Here is a 20214-nt window from a genome sequence, read left to right as displayed (position 1 = left end):
CATGGTCCCCTCCCCCCTCCTCCAGCCCCCCTGCCCCCTGCTTACTGGCACGGAGCCTAGGTCCAGCTCCCTGCGGCGGTGAGCGGGGAACACCTGAATCTCTGAATTGATTCAAAGGTTTCTGATTCAATTCAGACCTTTTAATGGGTCTCCCGATTTGATTCAGATTCAGAAGCTTTGCACAGCCCTAGAAGGTAGGGCTGGAAGGGACCGCACAAGGTCATCTAGTTCAGCTGCCTGCTCACGGCAGGACCTTCCCTGACTAAGCAATGCCAGCCAAGTATCTGTCCAATCTTCTCCTGAAATTTGCAGGGATGGAGATTCCCCACCTTCTCTAGGCAGCCTGTTCCAACACTTGAACACCCTCATAGTCAAAAAGTTTCTCCTGATCTCCAACCTATATTTCCTCTGCTGAAGCTTCATGCCATTGCTCCTAGTCCAGTCCTGTATGGCCACAGAGAAAAACCCATCCCCATCCTCTCTGTAATTCCCCTTCAGGTAGTTGAAGGCTGTTTTCAAATCCTGCCTCCCATGCCCCTTTTCTTCTCCAAACTAAATAACCTTAGTTCTTTCCTCAAAAGGCATGCCTCCCAAGCCCCTAATCACGCTTAGGAGTTAAACTAGATGGTCTTTCCTGATCCTAAAATCTATGAATCCATTACTTAGATGAGACTGTCTCCTGCATATAAAGTGGACATATGCAGAGATGATACAAACTATTAAACTGATAACTATTAAACTTGAAGGAACGACAGGGAAAGCTCTTGAACATACATGCTGAGGGGCAGAAAGGCAGAAAAAACAGCCCAGAGCATGCCAGAAAGTGCATGGTTGAACATCCTTCTTTTGCAGTTCTTGTGGTCGCTTCTTGTGTTAATACATAATTCCTCTGTATCCTCTAATGTTGCATTGACCTGTGCTTTTGCACAGCATGATTCAAAGTTGATGACTAATTGAGCTAAATCAGTTTAGATTAAATGGTTTCCCCTCTAAAATCTGAGTTGAATAAAAAAAAACCCAGCTTCATCAAAAGCAAAATGTTTCTTGCCAACATGTCAATTTTTGGGGGGGGGGGGAAATCGATGGAAAAAAAGTCTAAACCAATAACAGTGTTGACCTTCCCATTTTATTTTGGTAATAGCAAAGGTTTCATTTTGGTTGGGTAAAGCTTTATCATTTTGATGCACTGTTTCCATTTTTAAAAGTATATCATACTTGATACATATTTTATATTGATTTTTTAACGTCACATATTTCAACATTATCCATCGAAATTGCCTATGCTCGAAAATGCTTTTTACCTTATAAAAATTATACATTCAAAAAAGCTTGGGTTTTTTGGACGCAAAATGTTTCAGTAATTCTCGACACAATTTTACGGGACTTTTGCGGGAAATTTTGACATTTTGTTAGCTTGCTCTTTTGGTCTGTTTTGTTCTTTGTTTGGTTTAGAACAAAACCGACTTGCCTATGCAATGGAAATCCTGGTTTTTGCCTTGCTCCACTGATGAAATTAGAATCTACACCCCGGGGGTCGGGGAATCTTCTAATGTGTTCCCATGCACCTGTCATCACAAGTGTTAGCGCCAGCTGCAAGCGAGTGGAGAATTACAGATCAGAAGATGGAGGTAAGTGTCAAAGTGGTATCTCTCGGACCAATTTAGCATGCAGCGGGTGTGAACGAGCGATACCAATTAGGTGTTCTGGATGGGTGCAGTTCAGTTCTGGCATTTGTCAGGCTCAGCTCCCACAAAACCCCATGGGACTAATTGTGCTCTGACGGCAGGGTAAATCAGGATCAGTGGCACACCTGGGTTGACCCCCTTGAATATGCCTATGGCACCAAAGGGCTATGCTAAAAAGCAGCAGGCAGCTCAGCCTGGCTCAAGCAAGGCACTCAGGGACTCGCATCCAATCCCACATCCCAGGTAACGTCCCATGTCTGTGGCAGATGAGGAGTAACACGACAGCAGTTGCAGAGGTGAAAAATGAGGAGGCCAGAATCAGACCCTCCTGTGGCTCTGCCAATTCCCAAGGGGGACTGGAACAAAAGTGGCTGTGCGCTCCCCTTTCCTTAGGCAACGTTTCCTGCACCAGACACCACGTTGTAGTAAGGGATAGCCTAGCAGCTGCTACAGCGGCTCTGTGCCATCTGAGCATTTCCCCATGCAGGGGAATCCTCAGGCAGCCAGATATGCTGACTTTCCAGCTGCTTTGCAAAATCGCTGTGTTGAAAAGGAGCCGCAGTGGGGTCTGGGATCTGGCCCATTATGACATGCAGGGAGGGAGCGTGCCACAGAGCTGCATCCGGTCTTTAGTAAGGGAGTAAAGGAGCTGTAAAGCTTGCCTCCTCCGTGGCAGCAGGAAGCAAGCCCGTTCCATATGACCCAATTAGCCACTCCATCGTAACAAATCAATAATGGCACTTTCTGAAGACAAGTGAACAAGTGCTGCTGGCTTGGTGTTCCCGTGTGTTTGAAACGATAAAAGGTGTTATCCCCGCAGAACAGAGTGGCCAAAGCGTATCTTTGTTACTGCATCGGAGGTGCGTAGAATGCATTTGCAGAAGAGCACTTTGCCATATGGAGACACCAGCCCCGTCCGTGCAGATTTTGATCTCATTATGCTTGCTAAATCTATCAAGGAACGCGCTGTTTGACTGCAGAAATGCAAATGTAAGAAAGCGTCTCTTTATTTGACCAGGCTTTGGAACATATTTTCAAGGAGAGAAACATTAAGATATGGAGATAAACAACCTGTGTTTACCAATGGTAGATGGCACCAGACGAACATGATACCTTTCTCTGATGAGGGAACAAAGGAAATGAGGTAGATCTAATGTGTCTGCACTCCAGTACGTCACTTGATACTGTACCAGATGGAAAATTATTAGTTTAACAGGACAAGCTGAGGATGAACGCAAGAATCACGAGGTGGACAAGGACCTGGCTAAAGGGAAGATTAAAAAGGGGAGGGTTTCAATTGATCAGTGGAGTTCTTCATGGTCAGTCTCAGGACCACTTGTATTAAATTTGTATTAATTGCCCGGGCATTAAACGTAACAGCACTAATGGCTGTTGGGAGGCATTGGCAATATGGGGAAATGTGAGACTAGCATATAGAAAGAACTGGGAGATTTAACAGAGCAATATGCAAGGTCATGCAGTTGGGACTGCACAAGAATTTGTGGTATTAGCTGACGTCCAACTGCTGGCGACGATGGAGGAGGGTATCTTTGCTAATCACAGGTGGTCTATGAGTCACCAGTGTGATGGCGCTATGAAGGGACAAAGGGCAATCCTGGGAGGTATCAGGATCATGACTAAAGGCACGTAAAGGACTATGTGAAACCTAAGCAAGGGTGCAGTGGATCTAAATGTCTGATGTGGCAGGGAGGCACTTCCACTCTTTTGTGCAGATAGCCCTCTGGATGTGGTCTGTTTTGATTTCTGAAAACTTTTGCTGCTAAATGAAGTCCTTACAAATGATCCTGCTGGTCAGCCGGCAGCATTTTGAACTTGGTTTCCACCATTTTAATGTCCCAGTCTATTCCCAGTTCTTTCAGAGCCGTGAATTCTGCTGTCACATCTGGGTGGTCTCACTTTGGGGCCAGAAACTTATTCACGGCAGTTCAGAAAATGATTTCCAAGATTTAATTCTTGGGGGAGCCAAAATGAGCAGGTGAGTCAACAGCTTTCAAAAGAGGGCAACCAGCTGTTTGCTCCAATACTGCTGCACTTCATCATCTGACCTCCACTCTGACTGGGCGATGGGGGTGAGTGCCCAGGGCACTGTGGTCAGAAGGGCACCACACACACACACGTGAGCAGCACATGCTCACAGGAGCAGTGCTCTCCCCCTGCGCCAGGCAGGAGGAGCAGTGCCCAGCCTAGCTCACCCCTTGCCTCCACCCACTGCTCAGGAGGAGCTGGGCTGGGCAGTGCAGGCAGCAGCACCCTGCCACTCCACCCCTGCCTGCCTGCCTGCAGCAGCGCCACTGGCTTGGGGAGGGGGACACACGGGCTGGGGCGGGGGGAGGAGAACCCCAAGATACAAGTTCAGCCAGTGTGCCATTTTCCTTTAGGCTGGCTCTGCCTCCACTAAATACACACCATGTACATGAAGAGCCTTTTTCCCCCTTCAGAAGACAATTCATATTTGAAATTTCTCCATCTCGGGAGCATTGCAAGGATCTTCATTATCATACAATAGACAATTCATTGGAGCCCAAATGCATCTGAGAGTATCAGCCGATGATTTACCAACACAACAGATGGTTTATTCTTCTTCCTCTCCTCCCCCCCCAGAATTAAATGAGTCTCCAAATTTAGAGTGCGAGGGAATTTCCCACTCAGGAATACTGACAGGGACAGACTGCCCCTGTGGCGAGGGATGCCGGCCCATCTGTTCCAGCCTTGAGTGGAAACGTTGCAATGACTGGCACCCACAGCTACGTAAAAGAGAACGGCTCGCTGCATTTAGATCGGGCATTTCTTACACAGGCATGTTTTCTGGACCTTGGTCCTGCTTGTCCTTTGCTATTCCAGTCTAGCATCTGGATGGCTTTTTATTCGAACCGATCTTTCCACCATGTGTGCAGGCTGCACGCCTGTCTCTCCCGGCTCTGTACTGTCAGAGCATCTCAGTTGCAGAGAGGAGATGAAGGTGCTCTCAGGTATACTAGCTTATTACAGGCCCTAACACTGACAGTGTCACAAATTGGTACCTTTCAGCAAGATGGTTGCTGCCAGCATCATCTTAAATAATAGAAGTGTCAGTTGAAATTAAAAAAAAAACCCCCAAAACTTCCCTATTCCATTGCACAGAACGTATGGTTGTAGGAGGGTTTCTCACCTCTTAGTAACATGGGAGCTGCTTGCTGTATGGCTTGCTTTAAAAGGGGCTTTGGGACCTTCCCAGCATAGCTCTCTGATGGTCACTCTTAGCAGGGGAGCCCTGGCACTCCGTGGGAATGGTCAGCCCTTGAAAATACCCCCTCCGAGCCAATCCTGCATCCCATTTTGCAGTCCTGATTTAGACAAAAACCCCCACTAGCTTCCCAGTTATTCCAGCTGAGTCTGGATTGACATGAACATAAAATGGCTACAGTGGGTCTTTGTCTGGGAACGAACTTCAAGATTCAGCTCATAGCGCTAATATTTCTAGCAGCGCACTTGAGAAACACAGAAGTTTGCTTCTAAGACAAGTACATCACAGGTCCAACTGCTGCGAGGTGCCATGAATTAATCGCAGCGGTAGCCGGTTTTGCAGGGAGGATGTTCTAAATGTCTCCTGTACAGAGAAAAAATACATTTCTTTTTGCACTGAATATTCTCTTATCAAAAGTGGGAGGGAGGGAGGAGGGTTGGTTGCTCTCTGAGGATTATCTCCAGTGACTATTGCAGGCAATCAACAGAGGCCCTATGGGAAGCCAGAGTGGGCACACTTGTGGGTTTCCCTGTCCAGGGCATCAGACAGGAATATTCATTAATAAATGCTGATTTATACATCTCCTTTACCAGGCAACAACAATGAATCCTGTGCAGAAGTGATGCAGGGTTCTGGCACTGCTGCCAACTGTAACCGCTGAATCCCATTTGAACCATGTTTCTAAAAAGACGCAGGATACATCTTTTCCCCTAAGCATCCTTCTTCAGGCACACATGCCCACAACATTCACCTCCCTCGGTCTAAAATATTTAGATATGTAAAAATATGGGTTACAATTAGGGAAAAGTTAGAATAGATTTGAATGTTTAATGAAACCCCCAGTAGCTCTTGTTTCATTTATGTAGCATGCTCTGAACACAGAATGCTATTTAACCGTATTTGTGGTCCTTTCTCTGAGCTCAGGCAAATGCCATTCACATTTCCCTTGGTTTTCCTTTGCAGGATTTACAGTGGCTTATCATCATAACATGGATTTGTCAAGATACAGGCTAGTCCAGAATGTGAGAGCTCCACAGGATTAATGCTATAAAAGTGCCACTAGAGTGAGGAAACAAACTTCATAGCTCCTTACAAAGTTTTCCCCCCAGATTGGACAACTAACAGTTGTAGTGTCTAAGTACCATCCATCCAGGGAATTGGGGTATAAGACTGAATTATGAGCCATATCACTTCCCCTTTGATATCCAGTGGTTGATCGGGGGATCAGCACATGAGGTTAGGCCTTGCACCACGCTGGCCAAACCCTGTGCAGCCTCAGCCCAGCCCTGCACGCCCACTCTATTGTGCAGGGCCACATTATCCAGCCCACCAGGCTCCCCATGGGTCTGGAAATTTGGCAGCAGGGGAGCAGCAATTAATGTTGTCTCCACTCCCCTACAGCTAAATTTTGTGGCTGTGGGGAGCCCGGCAGGCTGGATGGCCTGCCTCCAGAGCCCAGATTTAGCCTGTGGGCTAGAGGTTGAGCACCCCTGAGTTAAGCTAGTTGGTACAGCTGTGTAGTACATAATTACTTGGCTCCTTGTAAAATAAAATGGTTTTGTGCCCAATTGTTCACTGTTTACATAACAGCAAATGGAGAAGGAATAAAAACTCCAAACCCCAAACCAAAACCTAACCACCCTCCCCACCACAGTGAATGATTCAAAATAAAAAAATACCATGTTTCATGTAAACTTTCCCATTTAGTTCCCAAGTTCATTTCTTTCTTGGTTTTTTACTTATATTGTGCATTACAATGCTTCAACATTTTTGATGGGTTCAAGGAAGGTCAGTTTGATGTTTCTCAACATGCTTTTTTCTCGCAATTTCCAATCCACAAACATTTCAACATGTCTGGTTTTGACCTGATTCAAGACAAGACCCCAATGCACGTGTTTCCCGCAGACAAGCGATTCCATTTTTTCACAAGCTCTAGCAGGTGTCACTAGGATCCTGATCGCACACTTTCTTGCAACAGTAATGTGAAACGGTCTAGCACCCGGCCATTCCTGCGAGATGTCAATAACTATTCGAACGTGTAAAAATGTAACACTCCTACTGGATTGAATGCCATGTCTTTTTTTTTGACTTTTCTAGATCTGGTAGTTTCTGAAATACCAGCCAGTTTCAATGAGAAGTGATTACATTTTGGTTTGTGGCACTAGAGTGAAAACCTCTAGTCCCACACAAGAGTGGATCGGGGGGTGGGTGAAAGGGTCGATCCAGGAGTGGATCCAGGGGGAAGGAGTGGATCCAGAGGAGGGGTGCAGTAGGGGCAGAGTTGCACCTGCTTTATTATAGCATGAAACAGGCCTCAGAGATCACCAGTGTGACAGTGGAGCTCCTGCTGGGAGCCCTATGAGCTTACCAGCTGGTTTGCCTGGATCCCCTGCTTTCCACTCCAGCATCTGCTGCTGTTTGCTTTAACCCCACCCTCCTCTCCCACCCTTGAATTCAGCAGCAAGGGAAAGGAGGGGACGAGCAGCAGCACCAGTGATGCTCAGCCCCTGCCGTCATGCAGCCCTGGAGCTGGGGGACTGCGTGCATTGCCATCATTCATTGTTCGTCCCCTCTCCTCCTTCTCTCTGGTGCTGAATTCTAGCGGGGAGGGAGGCAAGGGAGGGACAGGAGTGGGAGGGGAAGATCAAACAGCAGATGGCTCCAGAGCTGCTTGAAAGCAGGGTTTCTGAGAAGACCCCACACTCACCAGGCAGTGAGCTCCCTGAGCTTCCTGCACATGCAGAGCCTTGCACACATGCTAGTGCGTCCACACCCACTTTGGCAGTGTGGTGCATGTGTAATGAGCTCTCTTCACTGCATATGTACCATGCTGCTGAGATGGCTAGAGGTGCAGGGATGTGGCTAGAGATGCATCCACATACGTCCCTGGATCTACCCATGGTCCCATACACATTCACCCCCACACATTCAACACTGTCAACATATGCATGTATGTACGTGCAGAAAGTGAACATATGTACATCCAAAGAATAAATGAGCTTGGGGCTTTTGTGGGCTTGATAAGCAAACTAGAGATTTTAGTACTTCACCACCATGACCCTGCTAGGAAGTGGCATGAAAATCTCTTTAAAATTCCCAAAGAAACCAATTCAGTCACCAGAACAAGCAAATAAATTGCTGACAATCTATAACATAAGATTAAACAATAGCAACAATGTCACCTCACTCCAAACTGCTGCATTCAGATTTTACCTTTCACCAGCAATCTACTCATGGATTCAGCTACTACGGGGATAAAGAAAAGATTTGAAAGAGAACTCAAACATTATCCATAGAAATCTTCCTAGTTAATGACTGCCAGAAAGTTGTTTCGTGCATTCTTGATCTCCATTTAGATATAATAAGGCAGCGACTGACAGGATCTATCCAAGATTAAATAACACACCTGCTGCTAAGAACACACCTGACATGCACAATACCACAACAGCAAATAGTCACAGTCAGCCTTGGGTTTACCTTCCAAGTCATGTACATTAAGCCACAAATCGATGATCTTGATGTAAACACCTCTGAACCAAAGTAAAAAAACCCCACAGATAGCCCTTTAAACCATTTTCAAATAATTTGGCACTGTACATTTCATTATCCTGATGCCCATTTGGATGGTGTGGTTGGATGCTTCTCCCACAGTTTATTGGCATGGTGCTTCAGTAATGTGGCTTTGCTGCTTCTGCTTTGGGAACTAATGCATTGGCATGGCACTGCCTCGTGCCATATAGATATACCCATCCCATCCCCTCTGTTTTAATCTCCAAGGTGTTATTCAATATAGAAACATTTACTTGTGACAGAGCACAACAACACTGAGAAGGTTTCCACACTGACTCATCAGAGATTAACACTTTTCAGTCAATCTGTGACTACTTACATAGCATGTCAAAATATACCATATATTTGACTATACTTTTCTACAATAACTCTTTCCTAAGGGTGGTTTTGCTGTTGGAACATTTTCCTTTGTATTTTTTGAGATCTGGCCACACTCCTTACAACCTGATTTGATCATAAACCAAGAGCGTGATCCAATACCCAGTAAAATCCATGGGTTTCCTTGGCATCAAGGGATATTGGATCAAGGCTAAGGATTCTAGAAACAAGATACATTGCCATGATCCATAAAACTGAGAGGCAGTGCTGGTCAAAAAAGGGGGGAAAAGGAAACACGAGTAGATGTTTTTCCCCCTCCACATTTCATCCCCGTTTAAAAATGTCCGCCTTTCATCATAATTTCAAACTAGTCAACTATTTCCACAGAGTGTTTGGCAGCAGTATAACTAGGGCAGGGTGGGTGAGGGGGGGCACAAGCCCTGGGTGCCAATTTGGAGGGGAACCAGAACGGTGGCTCCTGGAGAGCCGACAACCCAGGTGCTGCAGCCAGGCAGGAGCACAGCCCCAGCCCCAGCCCCAGCGAGGCAGCATGTAGGTAGCCCTCCCTCTCCCCATCCCTGTCCCCAGCAAGGTAGTATGTAAGGAGCAGTACTTGCTCTCAGGTAAGACCCTCCCATGCTGGCCCCCGCTCCTCACTTACCCCTACTCCTCCCTCCTCTATCCCCGCTCTCAGGTGCTTAGCACAACACCCCCATTTCCAACCACTCCCCCATCACTAGTTGTGCCTCCGGTGTTCAGTAGAGTACATCTGTCTAGAACTTGAAGCTAAGGCACATGTTGCTATCTCATTTCATGACTTCCCAGTAGCTGCTCTTCCTAACTCACCCTGAACATTGCCATACCAACACCTGCATGGTTCTGGTCCTTTAAAGAGAACGTCATGGTGAAGAGGGTCTTCTATGGAGGGTCCACATACATCAACATTTGCTTCCATTTTAAACTGATCAAAGGATGTAAGATTTACTCTGTATGACACACACTGGGGGAAAGCAAGGGCTGGATAGCGGGGCGGGGGTTGAATTCAATTATTCTTGTTAAAATAATGTATATAGACATAGACAGAGGATACACAGAGAGGACATACCCTGTTGTTTTGGGGTGCATTTTGCTCTTGAATAAGCACAACAACTTCTCCTGAAGTTAACTGAAAGTGTCTCTCCAAGGCAGGATCTGGCCTTAAAATGTTTGCCTTATGAAATGTAGGTCAACAATTGGCCATGGGAATGGATACCCCCCTAATAAGTTCTGCTTTCAAATGTTTTGGCTTCCTACCTGTTCCATTTCTGTGAACGTGCTCTGCTCCTCATCCTCATCTTGATCTTCGATATCTGACTCTCCGACAGCAATAGGGACACAGATGGAAAGATCAGGGTTGGTCATAAAATCATCGTTGTCACTTGTCACGGGGCGCTGCCCATTTCTGTTAGTCACATCATCAGTGTGGTTCTCTCTGTGATTTTCCACATCTTTACCAGGCTCTGCTGCGGTATGGCTATTCATACAGTTGTTGTGGGCACCTGTATTCTGGGCAGCAAGTTTCATCATGGCCTTCTTTTCTGCTGTTGTCTTAGGATGCCTGAGTACATTACAGCAGAAATTCCAGATTGTGCGTTTCACGTACTGGAGTCCCCTGTTGATCCGAGCAAAAGCAATTTGCAGATTGTTCAGCTCTCCATCTTCATCTGGTGCTGAAAGGTTGTCAGCGCTGAAAGAGCTCAGCAGCAATGCAAGGAACAGATTGAGCACCTGAAATGAACAGAAGTCAAAGGAAAATTAATGGCACCACCAAACTGAAAGTTAGCATTTAAAACCTATGCCACTCCACTGAGATCCAGCAGATTACTTCTCCGTTACACAGGGGGTAAGAAAGAAGAGAACCAGATTTTTTCTTCCCCAAACAAATCATTTTCAGGTGCCAGTTCTACAGCTTATCTTTAGCCACGCTAACTTGAAAAAAACCAAAACTCAGATGTGGAATAAAAGGACGATATTTATTTGGAGCTGCTGAGTGTAAATGTTCGTATATATAACTGTAGCGTTTACTCCACAATATTACTAGAAGCCTAGTTTGAAGCAGATAAATTCTAAGGCTAAACGTGCCTTACAATTCCAGTCGCATGTTGCTTATCTGTAATAAAGGAATATAGAAAGAAAAGCTGGCTCGACTCTCTTGACTTCTATGGAAACCAAGTATTATTTATATTCCACAGCATATGTCGACATCACTGTGCACAATGCATAAGGTGAACAGTATATTTGAAAGCACATCCATCTATCTGCATTAGTTTTAAAGGTCTAGACTGAAATAAGTTGACACTCTCTCAAGTTTTAAGGATTTTGGATATCAAGTAGGAAAAGCAAATATGCACTAGGATTGAATTCAGGATTCCCTCCTTTCCTCCACTTAGGACAGCCAGGGCTGAGAAGTTTGGACCTGATCTAAACCCCACGGAAGTCACGGGCTTTGAAATAGGTCCCTTGTGAATACAAGTAAGTGCTTATAGCACTGTGAGATGGCCGTTGTGAATAGCTTAGAGAAGGACCGGAATTATGAGGACTGTTTGGGATTTTTGGAAATATGAATTTCTCAGTTTGCTGCCCACACATGCTAGAAATCTTTATTCCAAAGGTGTAGATGATAGTGCAAATTAGACAGTGATATCATATATGACATCTTCCCCTGGTTCCTAGTAAAATAATAGAAGACACACAGTGAGAAGAAAAAATCCAGTAGCATCTTCAGTCAGACCTGACCTCTTCTTAGTTATCAGCAACTCACTGGAGTCACTGAGAGCTTTGGCTGTGTAACAGGTGTGAAAGGGCATCAAGAGTTGGCCCCAACAGATTAGCCATCTAAAAACCACAGAGATCCAAGTTTACAAGATACCAATGTAACCGGTTTCAGAAGCGGCCTCTGAGTCTGGGTGCTCCTGACTTTGCATATCTGACTGAAACATGGTGGATCTGATCCTCCGATGTGCAGTGTAGTCACACGTACCACTGAAGTCAATGGGAGCGGTTGTAGTTAGCACTTCTCAGAAACAGACCCCGACCACCTCAAGTTTAGGCCACATTGGCAAATTCGGAGCCACCTTCAAAATGGCGAGGCACAGAACCTGAGTTTCTGCTCCCTTTTTCTGATGCTAAGTCTGGAACTGATAACAGGGCCATTGAGCGCCTGTGTGATTTGCATATTTCAATCTGTCAGCAAAGTATCATTTTGGTGATGGTGCATTTGGCCAACAAAGAAGGTGAGCCAGATTCAACCCCCTCACCCATGGGCAGAACACATGGAACCACTGAATCTGAATGGGTCTAATTGCTTTTACTGACTGGAAAAAAAAAACCCATACCCAAGTTTGAATAGGAGAGAACCAGGAAAACCCCCATCCCCAGTTTGAATAGGAAAGAACCAGACTGAGGGACCCAAAGACACATGCGAAGATCCAGGCTGGGTAGGAGACTGTAGACTCCACTGTGTTCCTGTAATTTAAGACCTCTCTAATTTGGCTTAGGGAGAAGCCAAATGAGACTAAACAGGCATGTGGCTATTTGCTGCTCTCAGCTCCTTTATTTTTCCCTTTAATGCTTTGTTTTACCTGATAAATAAAAATACTTTGTTTTACGGAGGTGGTTGGTCACTCATCACTACCTGCAGGTTCCCAAAGGGAACGAGTACAGAGGTCTCAGCCTCATTCAGACCTGCAGGCCACTTAAGTGGTTGGTCTCCACGGGGCATTGTAGCCTCTACAGCGAATCCTGTTGGCAGGGTGAATTCAGTATCCTCAGGTACCTGACCCCTAAGAATGGAAAAGTCATGGGATTTCAGCCAAGACAGCCTGAGTCCATGACCTCAGAAAGAGCACAGCATGGGATCAGGTGGAGCGAGCCTACAGTCATCACAACAGTCCTTTCATAGCATCTGACAAAGTACTCTCTAAGTTGTAGGGCCGCATGAAGCTTCAGGTGCTGATTCGATTCGGAGGAGATTTGGCCCGATTTGGTGGCCAAATCTCCAAATCCGAATCAAACCAGGGGACCAATTAGAAAGTCCGAATCGATTTAAAGCTCTCCGAATCAATTCGAAAACGATTCGGAGAGCTTCAGCGATTTGGGCAGTCCCTGCTCACTGCTACAGGCAGCTGGACCTGGACTCCGTGCTGGTAAGTAGAGGGTGGGGGAGGGGATGCTGGAGGAGGGGACCATGGGGGCCCCGTCCCCTGCCTGCTCCCCCGGCCCCCCCAGTGCTCCAGACCCCCATCCACTCTCCCAGCCACCTCCCATGGCTGCCCTGCCTGGCCCCAGCTCCTGGCTGTTTAAAAAAAAAAAAGCCCCCACTCACCAGGTGCTGCTGGGGGGGTGAGGGGGGGAGGGTAATCCCCGCTGCTGCCCACTGCCCCCTGCTGCATGGGGGGGCTCTGCCACAAGTCCCCCGACCGCTCTCCCAGCCCTTGCCATGGCTGCCCCGCCTGCCCCAGCTCCCGGCCCTTTCGATCACCGAATCGAATCACTGTCTCCTGAATCGGCCGAATGTGAACCCGAAGCAAATACTAGCCGCTTCACACAGGCCTACTAAGTTGCCACCGTGTCCTGCCTTCTGCCTGACTTCAAATGAACAAGGCTGACCACCTCTTTATAACCAGAAGTTACTGTGACTTTAAAGCTGAAATGCATTTATTCCAAATGCACTGTCTGCACAACCACTGAATGAGATGCTTGGCGAGCCTCCGAAGTTCTCAAGGATTTTGCCTGGTACAGCTGGTTTTCGATAGCCACTGCAATGCATTAGATCCATGTGGAGAAAGCTTGTTCTTGTTCACAACCACATCTCAGGTCACACAGAAGCTACGTCCAGACCTCCTGAGTTCCAGATTTTAATTAAATTCATTTTTGTATTAACCTACAATTTATTAATCATTTTATTAGCCTACATTAAATGAATATGGGCGTGTGTTCATCCTGGCACGGACCTTATTGAACAACTATAGGACTCTCTCTCTCTCTTTTTTTTTTTTTTGATTATTCAATATGTATGCACTGGAAATTCTGCAAACTAGTGCGGCCTTAATCCCACTGGTAACACTTTATTTGAAGTGCCCTGTCATTATTAATTGATAAAGTAATGATTGTAATCACAATGATTAGAATAAATGCATTTGGCATTAACGCAGATGCCCCACATCCATTAAGAATCACATTAATCTTCCCTGAACCTGCATAAACATGTTTGAACTAGCTGACGGTACCCATGCTACACATTAAAGTGAAATTAAAGCTAATTGTCGGTAGCTGGTCAGGCGGTTGATTATGTAAACTCATGTTCGCTTCAGACCGTGAAACAGGCAGCTTGTGTGATTCCCATTTTTGCCCTTGTAATCTCCTGATAGGAAAGTGTCTTCTGTCTTTTTTCCTCATTTGGACATATTCAAAAGTCTGCAGTTCACTAGATAATTAAAAACCAGGCCATGGGGTATGCTGTCTATCAGCTGTCCACTAATGTGGACACTTACACACAGAACCAACAAATATAACGATGGGCTGGCTACCAGCAGAGTCATTAAGAAAAGCCAAGCTATTTATCACCATGGTGAGAGGATTCCCATAATATACATCTCAAAGGTCTGCTGGGTGCATTCTCAGGATGAACTGGAATCCATATCAATTTTCCTCAAATTAAATTTAGGAGGTCTGGCTCCCGCCTGCTTATACCCCTGTGCAGTCACTTCCACGTATGCACCCTGTGTGTGAATCAGCCATTCTGATGAAGTATCCTTTTATACTGTAGCTCTGCATGCTTATAAATGGTGAAGCAAGGCGAAGATTGCGGAAGCAGGCCCGCAGTAGATGGGATAATTTTGCAGATGATCATGCTTTATCACTGACCCAGGACTTTTGCTCTCATTTGAAATACGTTCAGTTGGCTGCTACCCTCCTTGTTACTGCTTTTCAGGGTCTTCTCCATAGCTGCATAGCTTTAAACGCACACCTGCTGTTGGCCTCATTCTTAACCTGATCATTTATCACTGAATATCAAGTCAACATCATTTTCCTTTCTAGAATACAGCTGACATTTTGCACAAAGAGCTATTTACAGTTCAGGATTTTAACAAAAACTCTCTCAAACATCATTCCCACTGTCCTTATGAACAGACTGCATCACAAAGTTTATTGTCTGGTGTTTAAATAGAGCAAACTGCAATATTAGCACTTTGTGTTTACTTCTATCACTTCCCCTCACACTGTGTTCTCCACAAATATACACACTCGAAATCACGAACCATAACATTTATTGTAAAGCATTACTGTATTGCAAATTATTACTAATATTATCTACTTTTCCATAATATTGTTCTCCTTGTGGCTTAAAAAAAGACTTTCAGTCTAAGAAGCAGCGAGCGTGGGTCTACCGATCTCAGTTTTTGAAAACAACTCCTGATTTGGCATGCACAGCCTAACAAACCTTAAATAAAGAAGTCTGATTCCAAAAAAGTACTGAGCAATCATCCCCTGACAATGAGGCCATTTTGAGGTGCCTCCAATTGAAAACTCCAAAACTGATATAGTCCCCCAAGTTCTTTTGGAAAATTCAGAATAGTGGCCTTAAACACATATATGTGATGACTTCACATTTTAAATAATGTAATGCTTTTTTTACTTCAGTCTTCATGAAGAAGGTCAGCTACAGATGACAAGCACAGTTGGCAGCAAAGATGGGGAAAGAGGCAAACAGCTTAGAGTAGCGGAAGAACAGGTAAGGGATGATTTAACAAAGTGAGATGCTTTCAGCTTGGAAGGGCTGGATGTGATGCACCCTAGGGCACTGAAGGATACATCCTGGGGTACCGCAAGATGTGGCTGGTGTAATTCCAAAGCCATTAGTTATCCTCTTTGAGAACTTATGGAGGTCAGGTGAGGTCCTGGATGATTGGACAAGTGCAAATATAGTGCCCATCTTCAAGTAAGGGGCAAAAACGAGAATCTGAGGAATTACAGACCAGTCAGCAATTATAGAGAGGATGGAGATGGGCTTTTCTCTGTGGCCATAGGGGATAGGGCTAGAAGCAAAGACTTCAAACTGCAGCAGAGGAAATTTGGGTTGGAGATTAGGAAGAACTTTCTGACTGTGCGGGTGATCAGGTACGGGAACAGAATCTCTGTCCCTTGAATTGAGAGCAGGTTGGACAGACTTGTCTGGGCTGGTTTAGTCAGGGACAACCCTGCCTTAAGCAGGGGGCTGGGCTAGATGACCACATGTGGTCTGTGGTTCCTTCCAACCCTACTTTCCTATGATCCTATACCCATGCAACAATACCATGCTCTGATACAGGACCTTTCAGCAGTAGCTCTTAAAGCCCTTTGCACTGGTGGCAAACATCATTATCTATTTCACATACGGTGGAAGTGAGGCCCTGAGCAGAACCCTGCACCCTGCTGGCCCCATTCAGTAAAGAAGGAGGCAGTCAACCCCTGGCTTTAATTCTTGGCTGCTTATTTCAGCCCTGACTCTTGGCTTGTCCTAACTCTGGCTTCGATTCCTGGTTCTGGTTTGACTCTTGGCTTATCCTGATGCTGGCCTGATTCCTGGTTCTGGCTTTGGCTCTGGATCCTGGCTTGACTCCTGGCATATCTTGACTCCAGCTAACACTCCTGTCAGTCCTGACATTAGATCTCTGCAGCAGGCCACCCGCCTCCCTGCTTCTTGGGACCCTGGCCTGGACTTCACCTATGCTTCAGGTGACTAATTACTAAGCCAGAATGTGCACACCCCAGTCTCTAGCAAGCACAAAGAGCTGAAGTACTGGATCCAAGGTCACCTAGCTGGCAAGTTGCAGGCTGGAAACGGAGACCAGGTCTCTCAAGTGCCGATCCAGTGCTCCATCCTCTATGCCATGCTGAAATAAATTAGTTCTGCATTTGTGAACACAGGAAATGACTGTGCAAGTTGATTCCACTTAATATCTGTCATGAAGCACATTCTAAAATACTCGACGGTAACCTCTCTGCTGCTGTAGTGACTGCTGGTTTTGGCCTGAGCGCATCTAAATCCTCTTCCTCTTATACTCATTGCAGTATTGTATTTACTGTGACTGGGCAAAAAGAGAGGGATAGAAATCAAAGCTTCATTTACACTCCACTTCCATTTAAATCAATAATCCATAATGTCTGTGATCCTCTTGTGCTCCTGGGGTTTGAGCCGGGGGTTCAGTGCCCTCAACTGTCACCAGTATCAGTGGGCACTCACTGCCTTGTTAAGAAAGCACACAGCATCTCATCAAATGCAGACTGAAACCACTATGAAGTCCACGGTCAATGCTACCTTTTACTGATGTAGTGAAGCGGCAGCTGCAAAATGATTGTATAGCTGTCCAAGAGTGAAATAAATACTGAACTTAAGCAAATACACTGAGAGGATTGATCGTCTCTATACTCCAAAACCAGGGTCCTGAGCTCACGAAAATTAGGGTTTGGTTAATTAGGGAGCTGTGTTGTTTTAGGAAGTCTGATCCCACCTATATAATTTCCAATCTCTTGGGAACCCATTATGCTTTGGCAGTGTAGCCTTCCCCCTAACATGAGAGAACTAATGTTTCCATCCTGCTCCCCTGCTAGGCAAGATGTTTAAACAAAGCTGGGGGGTGGGGACAGACACAACACCCCCCCCCCCAAAAAAAAACCCCCCCAAAAACAAAAACCCATCAGCCTAGACTCTCTTGCCTGACTTAGCCACATACTGCCCAGGATTTGGATGTCGAGGCCAATGTCCTACGCTTTCTTTAAAGTCTCTATATCTTGGGACAGAGTAAGTTAAAGCAGCCTAAAAGTGCTCTAATTTACACTCAGCTGTGCAAACTAGGAGCTGGAAGATGGTCAAATTGTAGATGTGCCCTAGTCACAACTCCTGCAAGACAAGGGTGTGGGGCTGGGGAGGAGCTGCTGTGAGAGACCTCGTCCACAGACAGGTGGATTCTCCAAGATAGCCAGTTAACTAGTGCTAGGATCCAGGATGTATAGTGTAGTATAAGGTCAAGGTTAGAGGTCTGCCTGAGCCTAATGGTCCTTAGGGCCAGCATGTGATGTGGCTGATATCATGTCCAGCTGCCTTTGACTCCCCAATGTGAACAACTGATATCCAGCCAGATCAGCGGGCAGCAGCCTTTAGCACAAGTCCAGAGTGTGGCTCACGCTTGTATCACAGTTGGGTACCTTTGCTGTTCTGCCACTACACCCAGCATGGCATAAGGTATGGCATGACATTTCATTTTAATTTTATTCGTAAGCAGAAAAAATATGGGGACAGATGTCACAACCTTTACTCAACTGCCTGAAGAAGCAGAAGGAAGTAAGGTTGCATGGTTGACCTTACTCAGACTGGCTCTTTTTAGGAGACTGGGATGATTCACCTGTGAATGAGTACATGGGAAAGGGCAGATAAGGAGAAGGCCCAGCACTATTCTGGTTCTACTTGCCAAACAGCCAGAAGAGCTATTTAGGAGCAAAATGCTCCCTAAGTGCAACAAGACAGCTGATCACTGAGAGCACGGGGGAAGGATTGGTTCCCTGGTTCCTGTATGGTGCAGCTACATGGGCTCCTTACTCAGGTCAGAAAGTAAAACTATCACTCACCGTTAAAGATCTGCACATCTAGCAAATTAAGAATGTATGATTCATCATCATCAATCATCAATAATAATAATCTAATATCCATTGTTGTTCTTATTATTATTTACAGCAATGACATCTAAGAAGCTACAAGCAGAAGCTGAGCAGAGAGAAGCTGTCAGTGAACTGCAGAAATGTGAGACCTACGTTACAGACAGAGCCCTGCAGTACTAAGTCATGGAGCCCATCTCTCTGCCCGGGCAGGATTATTGCTTCTTCTGGAAGCAGGCTTTTTAGTCTTTTGTACATTTTCATCCAGGGGCAAAGTTTACAAAGAGAGATCACTTCTGCAAAAAGCAATTTACATGAACAGTTATTTTCTATATTCGTTTCTATTATTTCAGCTGTTTGTGCTTGGATAAGAGGCTTATTCCTTCTCAGCCCAGTTCTCCTTTATCCTGTAGTGAAGCCATAATCCCAGGCTTGTGACATTTTTAGTCTCTTGCTGTTGAAATGATCGTGATATCACAAATGCCTACGGCACAAGCAAGCAGAAAGAGAATGCAGGGTGGAAAGGGGAAAGCCCTCATTTAAATGTCTCACCAGAAGGTGCAAAATAGAGCAAGGAAACAAGTGCAAAGACGGCTGTGAACGTCCTAGCCAGCAGCCCTACCACCGCTCCAGATGAGTTTGAGAGGATGGGTTAGGGCAGGTGGGAGACTTTCCTGACAGATGGGGTGCTGGTTGCAGCAAGTCACAAGGCTTGTCTATGCTGCCTCCATACCAAGCCTAGGAGCTCTGCAAAGTAATGTGCCCTACCCAGTCATCTTACCCAGTGTGTGCTGAATCCCAGAAACTGGGCAATGTAACCACTTCCGAGTGGCTCTGAGCATGTGCTAATAAGTACAACTGAGACAGAGAGCCGTTCTGGACGTATACTCAGGACCACTCCAATGTGGCCAAGATGTAGGACACAGAACAAAGGGGCAAGGTGTGCTTCTTGGCAACCTTGATGACCCAACATAGAGGAGGTACAGACTAGCCTCTGGTGGTGCTGGCAACCCAGAAGAAGTCTCTCTCCTTTACTGCCCTGGATAAAACCACCTCTGCACCATGTAAAATGAGGTTCATAATCACCCTGCCTCCCATTTAAACAAGGAAGAGGTCCCAGTCCTTGGGAATGCAGATTTCTCACCTTCATCGCTCTGCAGCATTTTTGAAAACAAGGCTGGGCAAGGGTAGCACATTCATGCAGATTCAAAGTGGTTCATGACCATGCCCTGCAGGACTTTCCATGCTGCGAGGTCTCAAGCATTTTATATGAACGCTGTGGTACACTGCGTGCCATTCACCACCCGAGACGTGGATCAAGAGTTTCCAAAGTGACCAGCGATCTGGGGAGCCTCGTTATGTGAGCATCAGACTTGGATGTATTATGAAAAAGTGGATGCTCAGCTCAGCATTTTTTGAAAATAAGTCCCTTTAAAACTGTCTCAAAACGGGCATCTATAAAATGAGGAGCCCACAAAATCCAAATGCACCCAAACATGGGGAGGCTGTGGAATCCCTCACTGGAGGTTTTGAAAAACAGGTCAGACAATCAAGATGGGGTATGTCTGGCTAAGTTAGTAATTCTGTAGACCAGTATCTGGGAAGATACAGAGAGGATCACAGATGGCTGATGAGACAGTGTCATACTGCTATGAAAAAAGGAATCAGCCTGGAGAAATAAACAGGAGTGTCATGTGCATCCCCTGTCCTCCCCGCCCCCCCCCC

At 45.8% G+C, this 20214-nt stretch overlaps 1 protein-coding gene across 1 annotated transcript in view; it reads right to left on the bottom strand.

The window, feature by feature from the left end:
* Nucleotides 1-20214, bottom strand: part of LOC109291212 (sodium channel protein type 5 subunit alpha-like) — a 374712-nt gene that overhangs the window by 106763 nt on the left and 247735 nt on the right. Inside the window, exon 17 of the mRNA XM_019508100.1 lies at nt 10111-10584. Coding sequence (XP_019363645.1) covers nt 10111-10584 — 474 coding nt within the window. The remainder of the gene's footprint in view (nt 1-10110; nt 10585-20214) is intronic.

The sequence above is a fragment of the Gavialis gangeticus genome, unplaced genomic scaffold (assembly GCF_001723915.1).
Source record: "Gavialis gangeticus isolate Ggan-Ray unplaced genomic scaffold, GavGan_comp1, whole genome shotgun sequence".
Lineage (NCBI taxonomy): Eukaryota > Metazoa > Chordata > Crocodylia > Gavialidae > Gavialis > Gavialis gangeticus.
Note: the sequence above shows the minus strand (reverse complement) of the source record. Positions and strands in the feature narration are given on the sequence as shown.